Source organism: Pristiophorus japonicus, chromosome 8 (genome assembly GCF_044704955.1).
Source record: "Pristiophorus japonicus isolate sPriJap1 chromosome 8, sPriJap1.hap1, whole genome shotgun sequence".
NCBI classification, from domain to species: domain Eukaryota; kingdom Metazoa; phylum Chordata; class Chondrichthyes; family Pristiophoridae; genus Pristiophorus; species Pristiophorus japonicus.
In genome coordinates, this window is record NC_091984.1 from 178,314,207 (window position 1) to 178,326,142 (window position 11,936).

General features: G+C 42.2%; 1 protein-coding gene across 3 annotated transcripts in view; it reads right to left on the minus strand.

Moving 5' to 3' along the window:
* The window catches only part of hira (histone cell cycle regulator a), a 115,771-nt gene that overhangs the window by 53,808 nt on the left and 50,027 nt on the right, over positions 1–11,936 (minus strand). For all 3 annotated transcript variants that reach the window (XM_070887589.1, XM_070887588.1, XM_070887590.1), the window contains one exon: positions 3,801–3,886. In XM_070887589.1, coding sequence (XP_070743690.1) covers positions 3,801–3,886 — 86 coding nt within the window. The remainder of the gene's footprint in view (positions 1–3,800; positions 3,887–11,936) is intronic.

The following is an 11,936-nucleotide window of genomic DNA, read 5'->3' on the forward strand; positions in this document are numbered from 1 at the left end:
AATGTCTTGCATTTGTTGTTTTTATATTCAAGGCGGTGGAAGTTAAGAATTCAGTATCTCAGCAAAATCTGCTGTACTGACCCTATGCTACTGCTTAACCTTTATGTTTAACAATCTCGATTCATATACAGTCTTACCTATTTATGTTGAACTCATATATGTTGATGTAGCAATAAAAAAAAAAGGTTTCAGTCCCTTGCCTGCACATCAATACCAAATAACTGCTGAATATGTCCACGTCGAGAAACTCTGGATATTTAATTCAGTGAATTTTAACAATATAACGAAGTTCCTAACAATATTACATGGATAAGCTACAAGCGGCAATCTGAAAAGAATGCGCGTCGCATATGAAATAAACTATTTTTAAATGATCATTTTTAAAACAAATTAAGAAAAATACATATAGATAAATGGTACAGAATTTTACATAACATACTTTAGTATCTGGTACATAAATCATTTTAAATTTACAAGATACCCAAATATCTGTACTTCCACTTATATTGACAGTATTAGAATGACCAACATATTGATATAAGTGAGTAGGATTTCATTATAGTTCTGATAGTATGATTATTTTTTCCACTATCTGAGGTCTAGGAAGATACGAGAGGGTGCGTGTCAAATCAAAAAGCTATTATGGTAACAAGAGCTTCTGTTTGACCTCTTGGCAATGCTACATTACCAGATATTGTGCTTTTAAATCACATTCTGCTTCATAGGAAGCGAGAGTTTGCTTAAAGCAATGGTCCTTAGTGCTGAGCGTGGAAGAAACATCTGAACGAAACCTAAAGCACAAAGCGTCTGTATCTGAAGTAATGTTAGACATGTTGGAATTTTTGATCCCTCGACTTTGGGTCACTTCACGTATCACCGTCCAGCCTCTCACTAAACCTGAGCTGATCTGACAAACTGAAAATCAATTCATACAGTAAGAATCCGTACACATCCCCCCCAATATGTGGAACTACAGATAATTGCACAAAGCTTGATAGTAGTTCACAAGTTTGCAAGACATAATCTGAAGATAAAGCCTCACGATTCTAAAAAGGTTACTACACTACTGTGTACTAAATGTAGAACCCTAGCAATTGGGAAGAATCAGATTTGAGCCGTCACAACAGCACGCTGTACTTTAGGACAAAGTTTACAAAGATCCATTTCTTATTACTGGGCACAAGAATCATATAACCATGGGATCCTGGTACACTACACAGCACTAAGGCTATTCACAAGATTGCTAACTTTTACATTGGCATCACTGGTTTGGAGATGGCTTTATGTGATCACAAACAGGTAGCAGACCAGAGTTGCAGAAACAAATGGCTCACCTACCGAATATTGACAGGGCTGCAGTGTTGCCACTCAAGTATAGTTTTAAATAAAGCTACATTCAACAGGACATAAGACACCAGTCAATGCTTAGCCCGGAATGTAAATGGGCGTGGACAAATCAGAACAGCATCACTGGTATAGCAGTGCATTGGCGTGTCCAGTGGGAGTCTCCTCCAGTCACAAAATGGGATGGGTAAGCTGCCCATTTTAATCCACAGTTCAACAGATACATCTACCTTCACTGAACATTGCTGTTTGTTCTGTCATTTGTTTTCAATTAATCAATTTTTAATGCGCTGTTTTTGTTGTCTCTGTATCAAGACATTATCCACTTCCTGTTCCTAAAGGTATGGATAACAAGGAATATGGAGTAGCGGTGGGTTGATGGAATTGAGGTATAGAACAGGCTTGAGGGGCTGAACGCCCTACTCCCGTTCGGTACATGTTCCCCATGCAGCTGCTTTCGGCTATTATACTGCCAAACACGAGAAAGCAAATCGGCGCCCTTACTCCAGTTCCTCCTCTCTGCTGCAGCAGTGAATCAGTTAGACTTCCTGTCCGTGCTGCTGAGGAATCTGCCAGCCTGCACTCTGGGCCTGGTAATTTGTGGAATTCATCTCTCTTATAAAAATGAGGTTTACTTATTGTCACACCAACTGTAGCATTGTATTGTCTTTCTCGTTCAGTCTGGTCCATTCGATCATTGAAACAAGTCTCACTCCCTATCACTTTGCACTCCTATTGCACCAGTCTTCAGGGGCTCTATGTCAATGTGAATGAAAGTCCTCTTCAATTTTCAGCTTTTTTTGCAAAAGTTTTAATATAACTTAGTTTATGTTCATGTGTTTTAAGTTAGAGATTAAATTAACCTGGAGTTTCACCCGCACCACACACGACAGAGCCAAGGCCTCTATCCCCACCCTAGCATGTTGGCCCCTCCCGATTACCAGCAACATCCATTATACAGACTCCTCCCGCAACCTCATGTCCTCCCACCTTGCGGGCCTTGTGCCATAGCCCCAACAGCACTGTACCAGGGATCTATGCAACAGTTCTCTCATAGGCATGCGTCTTTCACTCGGCATAAAGCTGATTGTTTGGGGGTGGGAAGTACAATGGCATCACACGTTAAGAGCAAGACAGAATCAGAGGCCAAGATTTAACTCCCAATCTGAGCCCCAAAACAAGAAGGAAGTGCCTGCAAGGCCACTCCCTGAAGTGGGGCTGGGGAATGATACAGGTGTGGTCACTGTGCATCGCCCATCAACCAACCAAAGAGGACATTGGCGGATCACAGACCTCGACAAGGAGTAAACATAAGCATATGCCCTTTATTGGGGAGCAAAACGAGACCAAAATTAAAACTAGTTTCTTCAGTACGCAGTTAATAAAAAGTTAATGTCATTATAAAAATATGTTGTAGATCTCGCAAATGGCAAAATGCCCAAAAGGGCAAACGCAAGTCCTTCAGAAATATTGCTGTGAATGAAACAGTACCTCTGATATCGATAGTTCTTAATGTTGGAGAACACTCACTAATAAACCCCCAGCATGAAGTTCTGAACATTGCAGCCTCACTGTGAATCGAACCAGGTCGCTGCCAGCGGCAGACACCTCCCGCTCCCGCTCTTTGTCTAACCAGAAGCAGCTTCTCCAGCAATAAGAACCTACTCAGCCATAACTGGCCTCAGTGTGGCCCTGCAACCTCTAGTGGCCATGAACTGTACTACAGCTGCCACCTTACACTCCCTGGGGTTGTGCAATTGCTGGAGAATTAAATCAGTTCAAGGAGAGTCACAAGCTGAATGCTTTCTGCCACCAGTGTTGAGTGACACTGTACCACAGCTCAGAAACATTCAGACAGAACAACTGCCAAATACTCTGACCCACCCTCCACTTCCCGCCCCGAAATAAAACATTGGTACTTGTACATTCAGTGTTAACAAAGCTGGTGCAAAGCGAGGCTCCCACTATATCACGGCAATCTCAACACAATGGCCTGCTGACCTCCACATTGCTGTGTTTCAGCCTTCCCGCTTGCACAAGTGAGAGGAGATTTATAAAACTATCCAGAGTTTACCATAATGCACATTAAAATAACAGCAAAGTAGTTGGTTGGGGAGTTACAAAGCTGTAATTGAATGGCAGGGGCTGAAATGACAAAGCTCTAAGAATGCAGTTCTAGGAAAATTATCTGAATAAAACAGACTTAAGTTACTGGCTTTCACTCACTCCCAGTTTTGTACTTAGTAAAAAACATACATGGGTCTTAGAATAATATTTTCTTGATGTTGGATGGCAGGGCTGGATTGCCGAGCCAGCAGTTTGCAAAGTTGACGCAGCGCGATGTAGGAGTGAGTGCACACAATAGGATCTATAGCTCACATTTGTTTCTTCATGGGTTCCTAACTGTGCAGCACACATTGCAAGATTTTTCAAAGGGGATTGAAATGACCTCTTACCCCGTGTCTAACTGAGCAATGCAAAAGGGAGTGATTCTTCTCCGTCCGTCAGCTGTCCTCGTTTCAATCTGCTTCTTTAATAAATTCTATAAAGGGAGAAAAAGAGAGAAAAGAAAGAAAATTCAGACGCTATTATCCAGCACACCATTTGCTTTCCACTGAAGCTCCCAGTAACGTGGCCAAGGTTCTTAATTGGTTTTCTTAAGCCTCTCACTTTATTCAAACTGCTCTTTTAATCTCACAGACCGCAGAAAATACAGCACTTTAGAGAAGCCTTCATTCAAAAGTAGACAAATCCTTCAAAACTAAACACCAAATGCGATGGGAGTAAAATACCTTTCACAACGCTGCACTAGCTGCTGCAATTGCCATGCGTATAATTCTGGTGATGGGCGATCCTGCCATCTTGCAGGAGATGTTTGAAACACAACACCCCCTGGAAACAAGCTGCATCATATTACACCGGACAGCTTTATAGCAGTGGTCTGTACAACACAAACACTACGTTGCAGGGTGGCAATTCGCTCATCTAATAATAAGCAACAGTCCATCCATTAGGAAGATTCTTATTAAATTGTACAACCTGTTAATGACTGTACGTCATCTAAATACTCTGATCCATTGTGTTGTACAACTGTGTAAAGTATACACCCATGTACAACAGAGTTTAAAACAAAAGGATCTCACAACCACTAATTTTGTTAGTTACTGGAGGTCAGTAATGAGAGCAGTTATACAGTTATATTCCATGTTGAATGCAATCACACACAGGCCAAAGTATGTTTGGGGACAGACTGCTCTTGGGGCCACTACTCTAAGGACCAAGCAAAATGAACCCATCCACATCCTTCCTGGAGAGTAATATCAGTTTAGTAATAGATATTTGCACACGTTAATGTAACCAACAGATTGCGTTTATTTTTCCATCTTGGAGAATAGTGCGAATTACTGAAAGGATCCACAAGCTGATTAGCAGCCTGATAGTTCATGATGGGAACACACTTAATAGAAAATAGAAAATAGAAAATAGGTGCAGGAGTAGGCCATTCCCATGGTCATAACCGTCTTTATGCCAGCCGATGAGATGGTTAGTCCTCCACGGCAAGAGGGTTTTATGAGCTCCCACAACCACCGGATACGAGGATCCCACTGGATGTCAACCCAGAACAACTGTCATTAATGTCACTTTGTAGTCAGCCAGTTGCAAGTCACTCCAATGATTAACGTGACAACATTAGATTGTCACCCAGAGAGAAGATGGGGCAAACAGATTTGGAACATGACCAACTGGGACAACTAATCTGCAGGACAGGCCAAGACTTATCTGCCTGAAGTAAACGCAAAGGTGTAACAGCTTTAGAATGAATAATGCAACTTTTGTTTGAGATTCAGGTACTGTTTGATCTATAAAGAGGAAGCAATTACAGAATCAGCAGCCCAACAGAGAAAAGAGACAATAACATAATAGGAGGAGTAGGCCATTTGGCCCCTCGAACCAGCTCCGCCATTCAATAAGATCATGGCTGATCTGACCTTGGCCTCAACTCCCCTTCCCTGTCCACTCCCCATTATGCTTGACTTCCTTATCTTTGAAAAATCTGTCTATCTCCACCTTAAATATATCCAGCCTCCGCAGCTCTCTGGGGTAGAGAATTCCAAAGATTCACGACTGTCTTGAGAGAAGAAATTCCTCGTTTCCGTTTTAAATGGGCGACCCATTATTCTGAAACTATGCCACCTAGTTCCAAATTACCCCACGAAGGGAAACATCCTCTTTGCATCTACCCTGTCGAGCCCCCTCATAATCTTATACATTTCAATAAGATCACCTCTCATTCTTCTAAACTCCAATGAGTATAGGTCCAACTTGCTCAATCTTTCTTCACAAGACAACCCCTTCATCTCAGCAATCAACCTTGTGAACGTTCTCTGAACTGCCTCCAATGCAAGTATATCCTTCCTTAAATAAGGTGACTAAAACTGTATGCGGTACTCTAGGTGTGATCTCAATGCCCTGTACAGTTGTAGCAAGACTTCTCTACTTTTATACTCCATGCCCCTTGCGATAAAAGCCAACATTCCATTTGCCTTCCTAATTAATTGCTAACTTTTTGTGTTTCATGTACAAATCCCTCTGTACCGCAGCATTTTGTAATCTCTCTCCATTTAAATAATAATTTGCTTTTTTATTTTTCCTACCAAAGTGGATAACCTCACATTTTCCCACATTATACTCCATCTGTCAAATTTTTGCCCACTCACTTAGCCTATCTATATCCCTTTGCAGATTCTGTGTGTCCTCTTCACAACTTACTTTCCCACCTATCTCAGCAAATTTGGCCACGTTACACACTGTCCCTTCATCCAAATCATAATATAAATTGTAAATAGTTACGGCCCCAGCACTGATCCCTGTGGCACCCATTAGTTACAGTTTTGTCAACCTGAATATGATCCATTTACCCGACTCTCTTTTTTCTGTTAGTTAGCCAATCCTCTATCCATGCTAATATTTTACCCCGAACTCCGTGAGCTCTTATCATGTGCAGTAACCTTTTATGTGGCATCTTATCGAATGCCTTCTGAAAATCCAAATACATGACATCAACTGGTTTCCCTTTATCCACCACGCTCGTTACGTCCTCGAAGTCTAGCAAATTTGTCAAACGTGATTTCCCTTTCAAAAAAGCATGCCGACTCCGCTTGACTGGACAGGTGCACCGCCCAAAATCCGAAGATTTGGAATCCGGACCGGCCGACCTCGAAGTCCCGCCACTGAATGACCTCAGGCCTCAACTCACCATCCTTTGCCACCGCTGCCCTTATCTCGGGGCCGACTCACCGGCCCGCCCGAACAGCTCTTCCTCGGCGGGACCCACCCGAATAACTCCTTGGCGGCTGGGCCCCACCCGACGACCTTATCGACGGGGTCGGTGGCCCAAACAGCTCATCGGCGAGCGCCCACCGCACCCCCACCCCCCCACCCACCTTTCTGCCTTTCCGAAATCCAAAAATGCTCAAACCTGGATTTGTGACGTCAGAAAAATGTTCCAAAGTCCGGAAAAACGCGGAATCCGGAACAGCATCGGTCCCGAGGGTTCCGGATTCTGGATGCTGCACCCGTATTATGATTTTCTAAATGTCCTGCTATTACTTCCTTAATAATGGACTCCAGCATTTCCCCCAATGACAGATGTTAGGCTAACTGGTCTACAGTTTCCTGCTTTCGGTCTCCCTCCTTTCTTAAATAGGTGCACTCCATTTGCAGTTTTCCAATCTGCTGAGACCTCTCCAGAATCCAGGGAATTTTGATACAGTACAACCAATGCATCCACTATCTCTGCAGCCACTCCTTTTAAGAACCTAGCATTCAGGCCATCAGGTCCAGGGGACTTGTCCACCTTTAGCCCCATTAGTTTGACGAGCACGTTTTCTCTTGTGATAGTAATTGTTTTAAGTTGCCCCCTCCCTAGTAGCCCTTTGATTATTATTGGGATGCTTTTATTGTCTTCTACCATGAAGACAAATACAAAATATTTCCATTTCCCATTATTAATTCCCCAGTCCCATCTTCTAAGGGACCAACATTTACTTTAGCTACTCTCTTACTTTTTATATACCTCTAGAAACTCTTATTGTCTGTTTTTATATTTCTTGCTCGTTTACTCTCAATCTATCATCTCTATTATTATTTTTTTTAGTCGTCCTTTGCTGGTTTCTAAAAATTTCCCAAGTCTCTGGCCTGCCATTAATCTTCGCAACATTGTATGTCTTTGTTTTCAATTTGATACCATCCTTAACCTCCTTAGTTAGCCACGGATGGTTCATCTTTCTCTTAGCGTCTTTCTTTCTCACGGAATATATCTGCTGAGAGTTATGAAATATCTCCTTAAATATCTGCCACTGCTTATCTACTGTCTTACCCTTTAATCTATTTTCCCCAGTCCACTTTAGCCAACTCTGTCTTCATACCTTTGTAATTGCCTTTAAGTTCAGGACACTAGTTTGAGACCCAAACTGAATTTGAAATCTAACATGCTATGATCTCTCTTCACTAGAGGATACTTTACTATGAGATTAATTAATCCTATCTCATTACACATTATCAGATCTAAAATAGCGTGCTCCCTGGTTGGTTCTACAACATATTGTTCTAAGAAACCATCCCGAATACACTCTATGAATTCGTTCTCAGGGCTACTTTTGCCAATTTGATTTGTCTAATCTATATGAAGATATTCCATGAATATTGCAGTACCTTTCTTACAAGCCTCCAAAATTTCTTGATTTATGCTCTGTCCTACAGTGTAGCTACTGTTAGGGGGCCTCGAGACCATTCCCACCAGTGGCTTCTTTCCCTTATTTCTTATTTCCACTCACACTGATTCTACATCTTGATCTTTTGAACCAATATCTTTTCTCACTACTGCACTGATCTCTGACCTGACCATCTATCTTAGACAAAGAACTTCAATTTCATCATCATCATAGGCGATCCCTCGTATCAAGGATGACTTGGTTGCATTCCAAAAAAGGTGAGTTCACAGGTGTTTCGATGAAGGGCCTGATATTACATGTTGAAGGGTGGAAGGTGCCTCTGCTTGAACTTTTTTTAAAGTGTGGTGGCTGGTGGGTTTGACAGAGCTAGGTCTAGGTTCAGTGAGGAACCAAGACAACTGGAGACCAGCTCTGTTGCACAGACCTAGTGTGCATACATATTGCAATGTGGGTTGGCCAGTGCTTCCCATGGGCCCCAAACACATGTCTCTCCTGGGCCCCAATCATGTCGCTCTACGATCACTCGCCACTCTACGATCACTCGCTACTCCTGCACCCCAACCTCGCCACTCCACACTCAATACTGAGTGGCTCCTTTAAATGCTCCCAGAGACAGGCTGCCTGCCTCTATGTTTGTCTGATAGTTGGTTCACGAATGATGTAAATATGAAATATTGAACAGCAGAAAATAAAACCCGCTCTTCAATATGCTATTTTATAATGTTGTTCAGTTATTTTTGAATTTATATAGTGTCTTATCACATGCTCAGGATGTTTCAAAGCATTTAACAACCAACAAATGACGAGTGAAGTGCAATGACAGTGGCAAAACTTACATTATGATTGCCCAAGTCATCAATTAAATTATGGGACAGGGAAGACAAAGAGAGGAACATGCCTTCAAGATGGAGCTGGACCGGTTCTTGGCTGGAACAGATATTGCATCACATAGAAGGCAAGTGGATTAACAAATAATGTATGCAAGGTTAGTGATCTGCTGGAGTAGATTCGATCGCTTGAGGGGTCAAAGCAAAATCCTCCAGAATTATTCTTGTTCCCTTATTAACTCGTTTTTTTTCTTGCATCTTCCAGGAGAATACACGGCTGCCAGGGGGGGCAGAGGGGGTTCTGGTCTTGATGCTCCAGCCATCATGAGTGTGGGGCAGGCTTGATGGACCAGCTGGAAAATTACAAAGACCATTTCTCTTTACATGTAAACCGAATCTCTTCAAGGTCATGTTGGCTACAAACCATTGCATCTGGCAATGGAAGATCAGAACCTCAGTAGTAGACTCAGTAAAATGATACCCGAGCTACGCATGTGCTCAGTACTCCAGAGAGGTGCTGATTGCCATTGATGGGACATGGAGATCTAGACTGGTTTCTGGGATTCTTGCAACTCAATCCTAGATGACCCTGTAAGCCAATGTCTTAACAACTAGTGGAACCTGGCTGGACAAGCAAACAGATGCTTACCAGTACTCTGTGCTGGCATGGTGCACATTTTAGATGGTTGAACACCAGCAGTAGCCCCAAACACACTTGTGTATCCCTAAGCCTTGACTCTTAGCAATCTATGCCCAAATCCTCTGGGCTAAAGTAAGTAGTTTGTTCCTGTAAGGAGAGATTACACTCTGTATAAGGAAAACAGAAACTTTCCTAAGTATATTTCTCAGCAGCTTGGTTTGGAGACACTTGAGCATGGTGATGGGCTTCTGCACAGCTAAACCAAAATAAAAATGGCACGTATGGGACTTTCAACCCCCACAGCTTTCATATTTCAGTTCTTTTGCTCCGCAAGGAAGAGTGCAGCCTATTTTAATCAGCACCAGTTCTCAAACATTTGATAAAGTGAGGTGAATGTGGTGGGAGCTTGCTTTAGAGAGGGAATTACTCGTCTTCAAAGAATGAAAACTACAAACTTTAGTAAAAGGCTACAGACATTTCAAATTGGGGGGTAATTTCAGAAGCAGAACTATTGCCAATTTGAATACAAGTTTATATACGACATATTGGGCTGGAAATTGGGGTTGGAGGCTTCCTGCTGGCGAATGCATCCGAACTGCAAGAAAAGTACCCACCTACCTGGTGTCTCCGGACTCTTGTGCTGCTGGGCCGGCAGGCATACGCAAGCGTCTCTCGGATCACCTGGGCCAGGCCAACCAATCACAATGCGGGATTCCCATTTTGCTTATGGGGATTCCATTCAGTATGGAATCCCCATAAGCATAATAGGGATCCCCTAAAAACATTAATTTTCACAACACTTAAATAAAAATAAATTAATTAAAATACAATTTAATTAAACATGTAAAACAAATTTAATTTTCTGAAAAATAAATGTAAACCTTTTAAATAACCTAAACTAATTTTAAAGGTTTTTGAATGTTTAAATCTTTAAAAAATATATTATTTTATATTATTTAAACCCTTACGTTGGTAAAAGGCAGCCTTACGTGGGCTTTCGCTGGGCAGTAGTTGGGTAAATATCTCAACTCTGCGCCAGCGAATGTCCATTTCCTGCAGATGGGTACGATCTGTCCAGCAGAATCTTGACAGATTGTAAGTTCTGGATTTTCGTGCATGTACATCGCTCGCGGAGACCCGGAACTTGGGGCATGCAGTCATAGTTCTTGGAAAATCCAGGCCAATATAAATCCCTTGGTAGGAATCTCCATAAATCACATCATAATGTTGGAACTTAAATACCTTCTCTAATATGTTTCTCTTTCATAGAATAGAGGAAACTGCTGTGAGTAGGTTTAATGTCCCATTATGAGGCATTAATGGTACTGCAGGGAATAATGAACATGATATACGAGGAGGACTGTATTCAGTTAGACATTGACCTTTAATCTCTACGACCTGGGTCAAATCCAGCCCAGACTGATGGGATGGGAGTGTACTCAAGTCTGCTGGCTACAAAATTGGCTTGGGTACTTTGAAAATCGGTTCCTAGTGGACAGGGACCAACTGCACAAAGATGATCCTAATTTAACATGAATGGAGAATCTCATCCCGAGAGGCCACAGGATGGCTGATTTGTGAAATGGGAAAACGTCACCCTGATCCAGTAAGGGTTGTTCTTCTGTAGTTGTGCATGGGGCTGAGACACATTATTGGGATACAGTAGGAGGAGCTTAATAGCTACTTTTATTTACAAAGCGCCTTTACCATCGTAAAACGTCCCAAGGCACTTCACAACAATTTTACAACACGTTCGATATTGACCATTGAGGGAAAGAGAGAAAAAGCGGGGGAAGGAAGTGTAAAAAGAGGTTAAAGGCTCAGGTCTGAAGCGGCAACCAAAATATGCACACAGATAGACACGGGCGAAAAAACTAAAAAAAAAAGAAATTCAAATTATATTGTAATTTACTTTATCGATACATGATGTTTGAGAGTTCATAGAATCATAGAAATTTACAGCATGGAAGGAGCACATTTTGGGCCATCATGTCCGCGCCAGCCAACAAAGGGCCATTCCCAGCCTAATCCCACTTTCCAGCTCTTGGTCCGTAGCCATGTAGGTTACGGCACTTCAAGTGCACATCCAAGTCCTTTTGAAATGTGTTGAGGGTTTCTGCCTCTGCCACCCTTTCAGACAGCAAATTCCAGACCCCCCACCACCAGCTGAGTGAAGAAATTTCCCCTAAAACCTCCTCTAAACCTCCAACCAATTACTTTAAATCAATGCCCACTGGTTGTTGACCCCTCTGCTAAGGGAAATAAGTCCTTGCTATCCACTCTATCTAGGCCCCTCATAATTTTATACACCTCAATAAGGTCTCCCCTCAGCCTCCTCTATTCCAAAAAAAACAAACCCCAGCCTATCCAATCTTTCCTCATAGCTAAAAT